Genomic DNA, 17724 nt, shown 5'->3' on the forward strand with positions numbered 1-17724 from the left:
ATTGTAAATATTAGGTATAAAATAATTAACTTGGATTGGTTAAAATGCATGTATTGTTTTAACAGAGAAACATAAAATGAATTATTCGGAAGGTTTTGCGATTACATGTTAAATTTTATTAATCTATGCCTATTTTAAATTTATGAACGAGAGTGAAAAAACAAGAGCCTCAATATCAATTATATATATATATATATATATATATATATATATATATATATATATATATATATATATATATATATATATATATATATATATATATATATATTGGAATAAAATTTTTGATTGGTTTGTGATGTTAGACTTCTGATATAATGATATGAAATTCTGACGGGACAACGCAAATGTGAACATGTAAAATTAACACTCCCTAGTTAGAGAGTTCAACATCAATAAAAGTGTAAGTTCAAGAAGAGAGAGTGTATTTTACGTCTCACGCTTACACTTATATATGATAATAATTTTAATGAACTTTGCTTTATTGGATTTAACACTTGAGTCTTAATCGTATTGAGTCTTTAGCCAACATATAATCTTATATTTTAAATTTTTTACTATTTTATCTTTGAGATTAGTGACCCTCGTTTACATCCCACAAATATTTTGATGTCATATGCTGTAAAAGATTTTGAAAGTTTTTAAATCTAAAACTTTTCCATTTTTAGATGAAAGTGCACGAAGATGGAAAATGATAAAAATAAGAAGATGAAGAAATTCTCGTTTACATTCTACAAATGTTTTGATGTTATACGGTGTAAAAGATTTAGAAAATTTTTAAATCAAAATTTTTACGTTTTTAGATGAAGGTGTATGAAGATGAGAAATGATAAGGAAGAAAGATGAAGAAAATTTAAAAAGTTAATCAGTGTTGGTTCACAATAAGATTCTATAGACTTTTAATATTTTACCTTAGAATACTTTTACAAAAGGATTCAATAATTATGATTAAAAAAATTAATATGGTCTTTGGTGCATCAATTGTTGAGAATATTAAGTGTGAGTTGAAAGTATTGAGAAATAAGTGTGAGAAGTTTCACATTAATTAAAAAAATAAAAATTAAATACTTTATAAATGAAAAAAATCACACACCTAACACATTAAAATTTTGAGGGTCATGCTAACGAGTGCCCCAGGGGCACTCTTTAAGCATTCTAATTAAAGAATATATTCTATAGAAAAGTTAACAATTTCAATTTCCGAGGCAATTAATACACATATTATCAATAAAAACTTGCTATTTTAAGGCCTTAAAGAGTGCCCCTGGGGCACTCGTTAGCATTTCCCAAATTTTGAATGTGTTCTTTACAAAATGCCTTGCTCATAATAAAAGAAATCTCCCAACATAAAAATTTTTCCATCATGTAATAAAAATAATACAAAATTAATAATTAAGTTAAGAGACTGACAAATTAATTAAACCTAAAAATATATAAAGATAAATAAAAAAATAATATTACTTTTAAATGAAACTTAGGAAGTAAGAAATATGTGTTTTTTTGGCTTAAACATTTTTATATGCAGAGAGTATGGTGTCATATCACACACATTCATACTCTGTCACATATTCCCACGAGGTTCCACTAATATATTTCACTTTATTGATTGGAATTTATGTGATTGTGTTTGGTTCCCACGAGGTTCCACTAATATTTGAATTCTATTGAAGAGTCTAAAAGCTAACAAGAATCTTTTCAGATTTTAAAAATAGTGTATAAATAACTCATTTTCTCTTATTTTTATATTTAATTATATTTTTAGTTTCTATAAAATTCTAATCTTTCAAATTCAATTTACATAAATTATACGAAAAAATCTCAATTTTAATTTTTATCAAAAAATACAAATAGTTTTTATAAACTATTTAATTATAATTATAAGTCTATGATTTTATAAGAAGAGAATTTTTCAATCCATCCCTTGAATTTCTAATTTCTTAGTCACATGACGTAATTCCAATTATACTCCTTACTTTCGTAGATACATATTTGGAAATATTTTTTTCTCTAAAAAAATTACTTTTTTTTCCGTAAGTGCATTTACAGAAGCATTTTAAACTAGTGTTTGTTGACAAAAAATGCAAATAAATTCAGCTCAGGGATTGTTATGTAGGTATATCTGTAGAATGGTTTAGCGCCAGAATATTCCGTAGATGTACCTACAGAAGCATCTGATATAGTTTGAACCAGCATGATCACTCACCCATTGTTATATTTCTTCTTCAACACTCACTCTCACCACCTTAAAAAACCATACTTCATCAATATCATTTTCCACTCCAAAGCTCCAACTTTTTGGTGCAACAAATCAAAGAGAGCAAGAGAAAACTCAATTTTAGGTAAATAGTCATCTTTATCCATTGCATTGTCCACATTATGCTTGAATTTTCTGCAAAAAAAATCTACGTTGCTTCCGTAGGTACATCTACGTAACTTGTTGAAGATGAACACATTTCGGAGGTGCATCTACGAAACGTGTCTGTGTTGTTTTTTACAGCAGTCTTGTAATTTTGTGTTATTTATGTTATTGGTTACGAATAAGTATGGTGCACCCTGATAATATCTCAAGAGAATTAGTTCATTCAGTCGATGTTTCTCTAAATGTTGAAGGGGTAGTCGTAAAGGCGGTAGATATTGGCGGTGACTTTAATAACAAGCAAGAGTTTGACGATCGGAAAAGCATGCTCATATGGATTCGTAGGAATGCAACTGACAATGGTTTTGGTGCGGTAATAGGAAGATCAGATAATGGTACGACAAGAAGAAACGCTTTTGTAACAATATTTTGTGAAAGAAGCAGGAAATACCATCCTCCTCTAAGGAAGTTTAAATGAGACGACATGGGTACTAGAAAATGCGAGTGTCCATTAAAATCCGTGGTTACATGGTGGCTACCAAGAAGTGAAGATTTAGTGTTATTTGTGGTTTGCATAACCATGACATATTCAGGAAATTACAAGGGCATCTTAGTGTATGTCGGCTCAAACCGGAAGTTATTATATTGTTCCAAAATGATGCATGCATAGTTTGCTCATTATTGGTTTTTTAATTCTATACACTTTCTCTTCTCTTGGAAGTTGGAAAGATCATTTACCTACCTCGAGCTGTTCAAATTTATTATTCCTTTCTTAGATATTCATTCTACGTATATTTTGATGTACTTAATGGAATTGTGTACTTAATACAACTAATTTTAATATGAATTCAAAAATGGTGTATTGCTGATTTTGATATGATATTATTGAAATTTATTCATAAACAATATCACAATGGTTGTTAGGCTTAACTGTTGTTATATGAGGCGCACTTTCCAGTTTACTACAACAGTCACAGGACCGTGATTGAAAGTACCACATAAACAACAACATGCTACATAACAACACCTGGACCTGCGTGATTATATACCTATTCCAACCGTTGTTAAATGTCTTTTTTGTAGTAGTGACTATTCTGATGTGGAACATGAAATTAAAGATATGCTAGTGAAGCCCGCCGTGGAAGGTCTCTGATACGATAGTAAAAGTCACCAGTTGAAGAAGATGAGGTGTACTTGTAAGATTAACACTCTAACACGTAAGAGAGATATAACATACAAGAATATAATGAATCATACTTTGGTGCACGCAAAATCACAATTATACATGGATGATATTTAAAACCTCCTTCAATGAATGCAGGACTTGATGCAGAAGACAATAAGATTGGTTTCAACGACTAAGATAGCGTGATGCCTAACTTTTATGCGTAACTCATTAGTGAGGATCTAATTGTTCGTAATTCTAAGCGGCGAAATTTTGAATTAAACTTTTATATTAAGACAATCTTATTGAATCATCTGACCGATCAATTTTTTTTATATACGAAATAATTCTGGCATATGAACAACAAATAGTACCATGTCTTCATAATGATAAGTGAGACTTAAGCATATATACTAGTTTTATAAATAATTATGAGTTTTTAGAATTTGTATAATCTATTTAATCTTATAAAATCGACTTATAAAATGATGATTTTCTCGGAAAACTCAATGTTACAATTAAGTGATTAAGGGAGGACCCTGATGAAATGATATTTTCAGCAACATATTAAGAAATCTTAAAATTATAACATGATAACTTGTCTTATCATAAAGTTTATGACAAGATAAAGAAAAGAAATTAGCCAACCACTAGCAATTATTTCATGAGAAATAGACAAGAGGTATATATAGATTTTGACACGAGTAGGTCCCACTAGATAACGTTTATGGATAATTGTCACCCTTAATTTTACTACTATTGTTGTATTACTTTTTACTGTATATACAGTGATTAAATATTTTTCATAATGGAAAAGTAGGTAAGTCAATAATGTTTGAAAAGAAATGATTAAGCAAATTAATGATTGATGTTTACTTGATCAAATTAATCGTCAATGTGTTAAAGATTGGTGCCTCTATCTATGATAACCATATCACTTTTGCTATTTACTCCCAAAAGAAAGAAAAAGAAAAAAAAAAATCCCCTTTGCCACTTTGTTACTCCAATAACTTACATGGTGAATTATTGGTGATCTTTCACAGCCTTTATATGGTTTGATCGTAACATTATTTGTCACTAAGACTTTATGAATGTAATACATCCATCTGATAGTTAACACTCGATTGTCCACAATAAACGAGTCATCTGTAAAATAAAATTATCTTTTATATATTAGTGTGCATTAGTCATGATTCAACCATAAAAAAAAAAAAAATTAGAGATTCCCATTTAGTCCCATTTTAGTAATAGCAAAGATTTAAGACCTTATTTAATTATAGTTTAACTAGATATCTTGTGCGGTAGTTTGTCATACACGCCTTAAAAAATGGCCCTGTCTCTTGACTTGATTTTTAGTATTCAACTTAAACATACATTACTGTAGAAATCGATATACTGGTTTATTTTTAAGTTGATAACTTCACAAATGAAAAAATATGACTAGTAAAATAATTCCCATTTGTTGGGTCTATATATGTAAAATGTGTCTTTCTAATTTTACAATCAAGCACTAAAAACCCTCCTCCAACCAAGATTGACATATATAATATATTGATCTTAACAAGCAAACATTTACTCTAATTAGGGTGGCAAAGCGGACGGCCCGTCCCGTCTCACCCCGCCCCGCCATATATCCGCCAAAAAAAAGAGCGGGGCAGGCAACTCCGCAAACTAAAATGGGCATAAAAATCTAGTCCGTCCCGTCAAAGTGGCAGGTTGGCGGGCGGCGGACTTGCCCGTCTATTTTTTTATTTATTATTTTTTCATTTTTTTTAATAGATTTTTTTTACATTTTAATTAGATTTTTCAATATAGTTTTTAGAACAATTTTTTATAAAACATTTTTTAACAAATTTTACTTAAAAATATTACATATATTCACAAATAAATGTATAAAATAAATAATCTTGCGCGACCTAGAGCAAGAATTACTATATGGCTGCTCTGTCATGGTCACTTAGCTACAAAGGAGAGGCTTTGTAGGTTTGATATTATTGGTGATTCGGTGTGCAGCATGTGTGGTTAAGAGGAAGAAAATATAGACCATGTATTCTTTTCTTGTGTTAAAACTGCTGGCATTTGGTCTGGAATTATGCAATGGCTTGATATATGTCATCAGCCTCATGTTTGGAGCAAAGACATTCAATGGATCCTTGCCCATGCTAAGGGTAAAGGATGGAGGGCTCGATTGTTTCAATTGGTGGTAACTGAAACTGTACATGAAGCGTGGTTGTATAGGAATGCAACCATTTTTAGTAAAGAGAATTATAGCAAGAATACTTTAGATAGAATCACTGATAATGTTGTGTATAGAGGTTGGAAAAATAGGAAAATTGGTATGCATATAGCCAATTTAATGCTATAGGGCTGATAGGTTTGGGCTGAATCATTTTGATTGCCATGGTTGTAAAGTTTTTTTGAATTAATATATTCTTGGTTCAAAAAAAAAATGTATAAAATAAAAGCATCAAAAACTAGAATCAGTAGAATTAACTTAAAAAATAACAGATTTTGACGGAGCGACGGGTTTTGGCGGGCGGCGTGCTTTGGCGGGGCGAGCTATGGCGGACGGCGGATTTTGGCGGGACGGGCTATGGCGGACAGCGGACCTAAAATGTCAACTCAACCCGCTATTTTTTGGCGGGTGTGCAAGCCGGTCCGGCGGACCACAGTCCGTTTTGCCACCCCTACTTCATATGTTCTCCCTCATAATCAATTTGTCAGCCGCAAATTATAAATATAAATTTCTCAATTGATGACCACCCTAATATAAAAACCTCTTAACAAATGACTACTCATCAAAGTTTTAAATATCGGGTTTAAACACCAACATCTATAAGAACAAAAAGGGAGATGAGGGATCACAATGTCTCAATACTCTTTTTCAATTTAATTTCGTGGTATGATTCCTATGAACAAGAATTAAGGTAGAAGTTGATCTAGCATATAATAGTCCATGTGTTACATTTATTTGAAAATTTAATTTTCACCATCAATTCTTCCATGTAGTTCCACTCTACTAAGTCATAAGTTTTATTAAAATCGACTTCAAAAAATCAAATGTTTATTCTTCTCTTTTGCCTAATCCACGACCTCATTAACCTCAACAATCTACCTTTCAAAAAAATTAACAATGTATCTAAAATATCATTTCTAATGACCTCCTTCAATATGGCAACAAGAATTTATGTCCATTTTTTTTACACATTTCTCACCAAAGAGATATATTTGAAATTCAAAAATCTTGAAGAATCCGCAATTTTAGAGATTATTGCTAAAAATTCTAATTAGAATCTTTAACCAACTTTTCAACATGACCGTCTTTGGGGTCGTATAAGACGGACTACCACATAATCACAATTTTTTACGATTAAACCGTGACTAAATAGAATTTCATAAATTATTTGTTAGAATTAAATAGAATCACTATTTATTTTGCCGTAATTAAAGTATAATTAACTTGCATGATATACCTCTAAATACTTTAAAATTTATTTAGCACTTTCACAAAATCTACTTAAAGATTACTCCAATATTTTTTTTTTTTTAGAAAAACAAAGTTAACACCATCCGAACTAAAAAATTTAAAAACGATCATAACTCTACTTATAGATTCTGAATAGTATTGATAGATAAAGAGAGAATAATACACCAAACACAATACTTTATTGTAGTTATGCAGAGAATAGTTTCCTGCAGTAGCAGTTACAACTGCAACAACAGTTATATGAACAATAACTGTATACAACCACTAGGATTAGAGAGCCTAGTCTCTCCCAAACCAAACCAACCAAATACAAACTGAATGAGACTTTCTCATTCTTTATTCTACTTAAATACATTACATTTAATTATATAATTTGAGCCTAACTTACTTGGCCTTGGGCCTACGCCTAACATATACATTAGTAATTAGAGGTCTCCTAACAATACTCCCCCCCCCCCCCCCCCCCCCCAAAAGTTTCACCTTGTCCTCAAGGTAAAATTCAGGAAATTGGTGGTTGATAACATCAAATGTTTCCCAAGTTGCTTCTAATTCTGCTAAGTCTTTCCATTGAATGAGTACCTCCACAACATTGGCAACATTAGTACGAACATCCATGACAGCTTGAGGTTCTACTTGAAGTTCTAATTCTTCTGACAGCATAAGAGGTAATGGTTGAGGATTTAGGACTGGTGTGACAGCTTTCTTCAACAGAGAGACGTGAAAAACAGGATGAATTTTGTTTTCAGCAGGAAGGGCTAATTGATAAGCAACCGAATCGATGAGCTTAGTAATTTGATAAGGGCCATAAAAACGGGGACTAAGCTTTTCATTTATCTTCTTTGCTAAAGATTTGAGTCGATAGGGCTGCAATTTGAGATAAACCCAGTCCCCAACAGCATAGGAGACATCTCGCCGGTGTTTATTAGCTTGAGTTTTCATCTGATTTTAGGCTTTTGCTAAATTGGAACGAATGTCATGCAAAATGATATCTTGTTCTTGAGTCAACCTGTTAACTTCCTCCACCGCTAAAGGAACAGTGGTACCCTTAACCAAATATGGTGGATCCCTGCCATATAAAGCTTTGAATGGAGTGGTTTTGGTTGAGGTGTTGTAATTGGAATTGAACCAGAATTCTGCCCAACCTAGCCACTTGACCCATTGCCGTGGTTTATGCTCGGTTAAACATCTCAAATAGGTCTCCAAGCACCTATTTGTTACCTCAGTTTGACCATCTGTTTGAGGGTGATAAGATGTACTGAACTTCAGTTTAGTGCCAACCATTTTGAATAATTCTGTCCAGAAATGACTCAAAAAAATTCTGTCCCTATCAGAGACTATAGTGGAAGGGAAACCATGTAGTCTAACAATTTCTTGTAGGAAGAGTTCTGCTACTGTTTTAGCAGTAAAAGGATGGCTAAGAGGCAAAAAATGAGCGTATTTAGTGAGCCTGTCAATCACTACTAAGATAGCATCCTTACCTTGACTTTTGGGAAGCCCTTCAATGAAATCCATTGAGATGTCGGCCCAAACTTGAGAGGGGATTGGAAGTGGTTGGAGAAGACCAGCAGGGGATAAGGTTTGGTATTTATTTTGTTGGCAAATGGCACAAGAAGCCACAAAATTCTGAACATCTTTCTTCATCCCTTCCCAATAAACCAAGGCACCTAACCGTTTATAAGTGCGAAAAAATCCCGAATGACCACCTACGGCTGAAGAGTGATACTCATTTAGTAATTGGGGAATTTTAGAAGAACCGCGGGGTAAAACTAATTTGCCTTTGTAGAACAGCTTACGGTTTTGGAAGGTATAATGCGGGTGAGTACTTGAATCCCGCAGCAAGTCGTGTATAATGCTTTGAAGTTTTGAATCAGCCAATACTTCTGCTTCCCATTCATCCAAATTCGAGAAGTGTATCACCGAAACTACAGCATAAGTCATGCGACGGGAAAGGGCATCCGCTGCTCTGTTATCACTGCCGGGTTTGTAAACCATATCAAAATCAAAACCCATTAATTTAAAGTCCATTTGAATTGGTCTTCACCCAAAATGCGTTGGTCAGTGAGGAACTTCAAACTTTTCTGGTCAGTGTGAATAATAAAATGGCATCCCATCAAGTAGTGCCTCCATTTCTAAATTGCCATGAGAATAGCCATAAGTTCTCGTTCGTAGACAGATTTTCGTTGTGCTCGGTCAGACAAAGTTTGGCTCAGAAATGCTACCGGTCGGCCTTACTGCATTAAGACGGCACCTAAACCTTTGTTAGAAGCATCTGTCTCAATAACAAAAGGAAGAGAAAAATCTGGTATAGAAAGGATGGGTAATTCAGCCATAGCTTTCTTCAAAATCTCAAAGGCAGCATGTGCTTCCTCATTCCAACCGAAATTGTCTTTTTTAAGAAGTTGAGTGAGAGGCCTTGCAATCTTCCCATAATTTTGAACAAATTGTCGATAGTAACCTGTAAGACCTTAGAATCCCCTTAGCGCTTTGAGATCCCGTGGTATAGGCCAATTGAGCATAACTTCAATTTTTTCCGGATCGGCTGCTACGCCTTGCCCAGGAATGATGTGTCCTAGATATTCCAATTGGCTTTGCCCGAATGTACACTTTTTAAAGTTGGCAACTAATTGATTCTCTTTGAGCAAAGTCAAAACAACCCCCAAATGTCTCTTGTGATCTTCCTCAGTTTTACTATACACCAAAATGTCATCAAAAAAGACCAAGGTGAATTTACGTAAATATGGGCGTAAAACGTCATTCATTAAAGCCTGATATGTAGAGGGGGCATTAGTAAGACCAAAAGGCATAACAACAAATTCATAATGGCCTTCATGAGTTCTAAAGGCTGTTTTGGAAATGTCCTCTGTTTTAATTCTGATTTGGTGATAACCAACCTTCAAGTCCAATTTAGAGAATACCGTAGCACCTCCCAGTTCATCCAACAGTTCATCAATAATAGGTATAGGAAATTTATTTGGCAGAGTGATTTTATTTAAGGCACAATAATCCACACAGAACCGCCAGCCACCATCTTTTTTTTGACAAGGATGATAGGACTAGAGTACGGACTAACACTTGGCCTAATGACTCCCGATTGCAACATGTCATCTACTAATTTCTCAATTTCATTTTTTTGATAATGGCGGTACCTGTAAGGCCGTAGTTTGGGTATGGCAGCACCTTCCTGCAAGATGATTGCATAGTCATGAGTCCGTTGGGGCAGTAAACCTTGTAACTCGGTGAATACTTCTGGATAGTCTTCCAAAACTGGTCGAATCCACGGGGTTGTGGCAGCATGCGGGTCTTCTGCTTCGGAAATCATGTGATAGGTGATCATAAAACCTTCCCCTTGGTTGGAGAGTGCCTTATACATAGACTTGATAGATGCTGATGCCCTTGACAGGGTGGGATCCCCTTGGATGATGTGCGTACCTGTTGGTGTAGGAACTTTGAGAAGTAAGTCTCCAAAGTTGGCCCGGATTTCCCCAAGTTGTGCTAGCCATTCCATTCCCAACACAATATCAACTCCACCAAGTTCAAAAACATAAAAGTCCTGTTGAATTGTAAGTCCTTGAATGTCCAAGGTTAATTGGTGACAAACCCCTCCACATGGAATTTTGCGTCCATCTCCCACCTCGACACTGAAAGAAGGTGTTGCAGTAATGGATAATCCTTGTTGGTGAGCCGAGACAGAGGAAATGAAATTGTGAGAGGCTCCACAATCTACCAAAACCAAAACGCGCTGTTCAGCCAAATATCCCCACAACTTGATGGTTTTCTTGGATGTGAATCCAGATATACTGTACATGGATAATTGGAGGGTATGGAATGTTGGGTCTGCTGCAGTTTCAATAGTTGGGGCTAATTCCTCGTCGTCGTCGTCTCCTTCCATAAGCATGACATGAAATTGTTTATTTACACACACATGACCTGGAACAAAATTTTCATCACAACGAAAACATAGATTTTTGGCCATTTTGTCTTGCATTTCCGCCTCTGTAAGGCGGCGAAAGGCTCGCCCACGAGAAGTAGATGCTGGTCTTAGGTTAGATGTCTCAGATGTAGTAGGAGCAGCCACTATTTTAGTGTTGGATACCTTGTTGTTGGAGTCCCAAGTTACAGTGTGGTTAGAAGGGTAACCTTTAATAAAAGGCTTAGAATGGGTGTTAGAGGAAGTGCCTTTGTCAAGAATGATATTCTTTTCATCAATTTTCTGGGAGAAATCCATCATATCGGCCAAGGTTGTAACTGGGTGTAATTTTAATTCTGCTTTCACCCCATCTTTTAACCCATTGAGAAAAATTCCCTTAAGATTATCTGGTTCTGCACTTCTAAGTGGGCCTGCATACAATTCAAACCGGTCACGATATTCTTCCACCGAGAGCGTTTGTTTAAGGCTAAGGAGCAGTTCATAGGGACTTTGAAGCATTGACGGTTGAAAACACTTAATTAAACCAGCCTTAAAATCGTCCCAAGATGGTGAGGGAGAGCAGAATTCCCACCATTGATACCAAGTGAGTGCTTTTCCTTCCATGGCTATCATTGCAGCCTGTACCTTTTCCTCATCAGTGACTCCCCTCAAATCAAAATAGCGCTATACATGATTAATCCACCCAAAAGCATCTTCACCCTCGAATATAGGAATCGTAAGTTTCCGCCATTTTTCATCAGAGTTGCGGAGATTCTGTCCAATCCCAGGACTACCATAGCCTAGGTTGTCATTTCGGATGGTGAGACCGCGAACAGTTTTGAGCAATTCGTCAATTCGGCGTTGCGATTCATATTTCTCAGTTTCCATCAGATTGCGCATTTCCTGAATTTCCTCTCTGGTTGCGATAAAACTTTCATACGCCCTTTCTAAAAATTCCAATCTGGCTTCCATTTTTCGACGCGTGTGGACCATTAACCAGTGCCAAGGATCGTTGTCTGTGATACCAATGATAGATTCTGAATAGTATTGATATATAAAGAGAGAATAATACACCAAACACAATACTTTATTGTAGTTATGCGGAGAATAGTTTCCTGCAGTAGCAGTTACAATTGCAACAACAGTTATATGAACAATAACTGTATACAACCACTAGGATTAGAGAGCCTAGTCTCTCCCAAACCAAACCAACCAAAATACAAACTGAATGAGACTTTCTCATTCTTTATTCTACTTAAATACATTACATTTAATTATATAATTTGGGCCTAACTTACTTGGCCTTGGGCCTACGCCTAACATATACATTAGTAATTGGAGGTGTGCTAACATCTACACTCTCATCTTCACCTCTTCTACACTAAAAGGACGTTAAGAAAGTTACTTCTTGATCAATAATATTCTGAAAAAGAAAGTTATCCATATAAACTTACCTATTATATCAAAACATACATGTCTTTTATCTTTATCTTGTTTTTCATTTGTTTTTATTATTTTTTATAATAAATATTTGAAAACAAAAAAGTATATTAAAAATATCTTATTTTATAATTAAAAATAAAAATTAATTAATTTAGATTTGTTTTAATTAGAGCTTCAAGGCAATGAAATCTTTTTATTTTTACCATATTTATTTGTTAAAAGAAAAATTATGTTATTCATGATATGTTGTGTGCCATTTGATTTGTATACTTACGCAAAAGACAGGAACTTGTCTTTTTCATGATCGTAATGGAAATTGATAAGGTCCATGATTTGTTTGCATTTCAATTTAAATGTCATAATCCAGCCCATCCCTATGCATGCACTCCTCTCCCTTGCATGAACTGAAAATGGAAACAAATTAGAGAAAATAAAATTTGTTTCATAATCCAACCCATCCATCTTTTTCATATATATAATACGTGGCATCAAAATTGTTTCAAATAAATTTATTTTTACTTTTTAATTTAGAGTTAATTACTATAGTTTTCTAAGTGTACTATTTAATTAATATTATTTATACTATTTCTAATAAATTAAATTAAATTTATATTTATGATAAATGAAAAATACACTAATAATTTTGTGTATTTTTTTATGGAACTTTGTCAAATCATGCAATTTAGCTATGGAACTTTGTCACATGCCTACATATCGTTGGATGCATCGAATGATCCTTGAAAGTTTATTGGGACAATAACATAACTGTGCTCTACTCTAACAACAATATGAGTTTTACAAAATCCAAATTTATTGATATCAAATATCTTGTTGTGAAATAAAGAGTTTAGAAGAAATAGACTTAATGCTAACTGATGCACTAACCAATAGATTGCCACCCAAGGCTTTTCATTGGCATGTTGGTCACATGTGTCTTGGTTTTGATATTTCCTTGGATTAGTGGGGGCCTTTTAATTATCTTTCTTTGTTCTATGCTTTGGTTTTGTTTTGATACAAATGTCATGTTATGTTTGATTTTGGGCAAAAATAAAAACTCATGAGTTACTATTGTTATAACAATGTTAAATTTTTGTTACGTGCAAATATTATATTATTGGATTGCAACTAAGGAACTTCAGTTCATCTCACTAAAGACTTTAGTAGGATTTGTTGGAAATATGCATGATTTTGAGACCACGTTGCATACAATTTTCATGCCGCTCATCCATATCGATCCATGTCATCAAGTACATTATTGTTGTGGTCGTCGGAGTTTTGTTACGTTATACATCAGTGATGATAACCACGATGGTCCCATTATTGATGTATGAAGTGGACCAAAATATAAAGTTGAAATCTAAGGATAAATATCATTCAAATGCGCGCCTAAAGAACTATGATATAAGTATGAAGATATATCACGCAAGTGGGAAATTATTGGAATATTTTTTAAAATTTTTAATATTCAAATAATTATTTTATAGTCATATTTATTTTAATTATATTATCTATTTTATCAAATTAAATGCCTTAAACAATTAAGTGATTAAATAAAGTTAAAAGGCTAATTAGATTTCACTTAGAAATCAATTAGTTAGTTAATTAATTAATTAATTGATTGATTGAGTATGAGCTCAAATATGAATGGAGTCAGGGTGATTCATTTCAGAATAATGAGAATTCTAATTGACCATCACTCTATAAATAGACTAATATCTCAAATATACCGTATACATGTAGTTTACATCTTCTCTCCATATGAAGAGTATTTAAGGCATTAAAAATACGGGTTGAGGAAGAATTACATAAGTTATCAATGTTCGTTGTTTGTCTCCTAATTTTCAAGATTACCGTTAAGAGTTTTCTCAGTTTTCTCAATAGATCCATGTATTTTGATTTGTAGGTCATTTAGTTATATACATTCATGTATGGCTATTTGGTTTCCACAATGAATTATATGTATTGAATTAATTCTAACATTTTCCTCTTATATATTTATGCATGTGTTTTTTCTTTTTTTCCTCTTCAATATCTTTATGCATATTATTCCATAATAAATTAGAGAATTGATGATAAGTTGATGACAAGCCATAGGAAAAGGTTTTTGTGCAATGATGACAAATATTCATTGATTGAAGAAGGTGCTTGCACTATGAGCTTTGGGTAGAACTATGCAAGTATGTGTTTAAATGCGTGTGACTCATGTCACATTTATATAAGAGAGACGGTTACAACCGTCCCTAAGTTATCTGACGTGAAACATGAGTAATTGATCCTGTTATTATGATCTTGTTATTATGAGCTATTTAAGGTGAGTAGTGTCACTTTATATAAAGTCTTTCAATGATCCTAATACACCCTCTCACGTCCAGTATTTTTTTTTAGGCTTCGTGAGTGGATATTAACGGTGGGCAGTCCATGGTCCGATCGATAGGTTCTGATATCATATTAGAGTTTGACGTAACTCATCCTTACAAAACCGGTTGATAAGGTGATGAATATCACTCTATATAAACTCTTTCAATGCTCTATTTCCAATCAATGTGAGACTTCAGGATCTTTCTAGGATGCAAGCAACACACTGATTTTCTATCATGATTTTCATGTTTAGAACCAATAGCTATTATATACATAAAAACACAACTCAGCCTCATAAACATAAATCTTATATAAGCTTAACAATTCATAAAACACAAACCTTTATTAATAGCACACAAAAAAGAAAAAAGGAAGACACAAAACATATTTATTTCTTTGTGCTATCATCAACTTCATTCTCTACACTCTCCACAGCTTTAGGTAAAAGCCCTTTTTCTCTGCAGGTTTCTACAGCTCCTGTGAACATGTCTTCTAAGCTGTACTTAAATTTGAACCCCAAATCTGTGATCTTCTTTGAACTAAACTTTATAATTTCCAATTCATCCGGAATATCCTTGAATCTAATAACAAAAAGATTTAACCGATTATTATCGAAACAATTTTATATGGACTAAAATCTTCAAAGTAATTAGAAAAAAATCTTACTTTGTAGGAACATTGAATTCTGGATATTTTTGCTTAATAAGTTTTGCAACTTCATGAATGGTTGCTTCATGTGAACAACAAATGTATCTCCCTTGAGCTTTTGGATTCTCAAACAGAAATATATGAGCAAGACAAAGGTCATCTAAGTGGACATATTGTCCTTGTTTTATGATTGAGTAATGTGCCTCATTTCCTATAAAAAATAATGATATTAGTATAATAATTTTGTTATTAAAGTTTATAGGTAAATATGTGATTAATATATATACCTGTGATTAGGGAAAGAGCAGTGATTAAACTAGGTGGCATTGATGGCATAAGAAAGGGTCCAACAACTAGTGGTGGAATGATGGAAACAAAATCTATGTTGTGTTCTTTTGAATACTTCCATGCTTCTTGCTCTGCCAGTGTCTTTGAAACAAAATACATCTACAAAATATTTTGTTATAGATTAATCTTTATATTACTAATCCCTCGGGAAAACCAGAATGAAAACACTGTTGCGTGCTCAGAATTAAATTCTAATCCAGAGATTTCTCTGAATAAATTAGAAATATTTTTTCATCTCATTTAAGTGCTCTTGGATTTAATAAGTATTTTAAAAATAAATATGAAAATTTTTTAAAATAAATTTAAGACAGGATTCAATAAGTACTAACCCAACCGGTCATTTTGACTCTGCGGCAAAAGTCAACGTCACTCCAACAGGTTTCATCAATGACAGACTTTGGATTCTCAGTGACATCCACTGTTCCAGCTGAGGATGTGAATACTAATCTTCTAACTGTTTTTGCTTTCTCACATGCTTTCATTATGTCTATTAATCCGTTTATTGTTGGCTTAATCACTTCATTCTGCATTATTAATTAATTTCCAATTACATTACCTAAAAAAACACAAAGAACTAACATAACAAGTTTTCTTTAGAATTGTCGGTGCTACATAATATAAAGTCGAAATATAGTACCTCGGGATCCTTGGATTCAAAATCCATTGGTGTAGCCACATGAAAAACTCCTATACAACCTTTAATAGCTTCATCAAAACTTCCCTCTTCAGCAAGATCAGCTTTCCAAAGTGTCAATTTGCTTTTTGCACCCGGCAGTTCCAACAAATGCTTCACCTTCTTCATGTTATCTGCATTAACACATATCAGTCGAGCTACCTCGTGGACCTAATAAAAAAGACTTGTGAATGTAACATTTAAAGTCGAACCTGGATCGCGCACAGTGGCTCGAACGGTATAACCGTGCTCCATAAGTCTCATAACGAGCCACGATCCTATGAAACCCGAGGCCCCGGTAACACATACAGTCTCCGACACCGAACCCATTGTAAATATATATATTCAATTCCCTTCTCTTTTATCTTAAAATTTGAAGAACACAATTTAGCTTAGAATATAGATAGAAGAAGATTGAGTTGAGAATAAGTGACAAGGATTATATATAAAGGTTACAAAATTTGATAGTTGTAATCAGAAAAATGATTGTGATTAAATAATGGTACAAGCTACAAAAATCAGTGAGGCACGGCATATTCAATAAGCACGTGATTATCTGCCGGTACGGTTTAAGAAGAAGAAGCTGTTAGTTGAACTCAAGAACTGGTAAGTAAGAGTTGACTAAGCTTTCACATTAAACTATTTGAACTTTTATGGAATGTGAAAACAACATCATTATTTTTTGGATATCTTTTGGGACGATTGTAAAATGATAACTAATATTTACTTAAAATGATCATTAATGTTATTTTATTTGATATATCAGAATTTATTTTTATATTTTATTTAAAAAAAAAACCTTATTAGTTCCCTTAATAGTAAAAGTAAACTTACCGGCCATGTTAATTATTTTTGATCGTACATCTTTACCACCACCACGCCTCACTGACCGTGTGATTCCACTTCAACCTAACTCTTCTCCGGTTAATATTCGACCTTAACAATACCCACATTATCATAAACTTGAAATTGAGACTTAGGCTGCTAAGATGCTTAAGATTGGAGAGGTCCAACTAGTAACAATCATTTATCTTCCCTAATGTTGTTATTCAAGAAAAGTGATGACTCGTAGCGAATGTATATGGACTATCGCTCATAATTCATTATTTGTGAGATATTCAAATCTTTTATATTTGAATTTTATGGTATACTTGAACTTTTTACTATTATTATTATTATTATTATTATTATTATTATTATTATTATTATTATTATTATTATTATTATTATTATTATTATTTTGATCAAATTATTATTATTATTATTATTATTATTATTATTATTATTATTATTATTATTATTATTATTATTATTATATTTCGTTTCACTTTAGTTTAAT

The 17724-nt window shown here is 33.1% G+C and overlaps 2 protein-coding genes across 2 annotated transcripts; both read right to left on the reverse strand.

The window, feature by feature from the left end:
- Positions 1–9997: 9997 nt before the first annotated feature.
- Positions 9998–11539, reverse strand: LOC131598628 (uncharacterized). The gene has a single exon (XM_058871210.1). The coding sequence runs from the start codon at positions 11537–11539 to the stop codon at positions 9998–10000; it is 1542 nt and encodes a 513-aa protein (XP_058727193.1).
- Positions 11540–15005: 3466 nt separating this feature from the next.
- On the reverse strand, positions 15006–16845 carry LOC131596616 (dihydroflavonol 4-reductase-like). The gene is made up of 6 exons (XM_058869335.1): positions 16598–16845; positions 16350–16519; positions 16042–16236; positions 15652–15811; positions 15383–15575; positions 15006–15297 (listed from the first exon to the last, which is right to left on the reverse strand). The coding sequence occupies exons 1-6, from the start codon at positions 16713–16715 to the stop codon at positions 15105–15107; spliced, it is 1029 nt and encodes a 342-aa protein (XP_058725318.1). The 5' UTR covers positions 16716–16845; the 3' UTR covers positions 15006–15104.
- Between the last annotated feature and the right edge of the window lie 879 nt (positions 16846–17724).

The sequence above is a fragment of the Vicia villosa genome, linkage group LG4, assembly GCF_029867415.1.
Source record: "Vicia villosa cultivar HV-30 ecotype Madison, WI linkage group LG4, Vvil1.0, whole genome shotgun sequence".
NCBI lineage: Eukaryota > Viridiplantae > Streptophyta > Magnoliopsida > Fabales > Fabaceae > Vicia > Vicia villosa.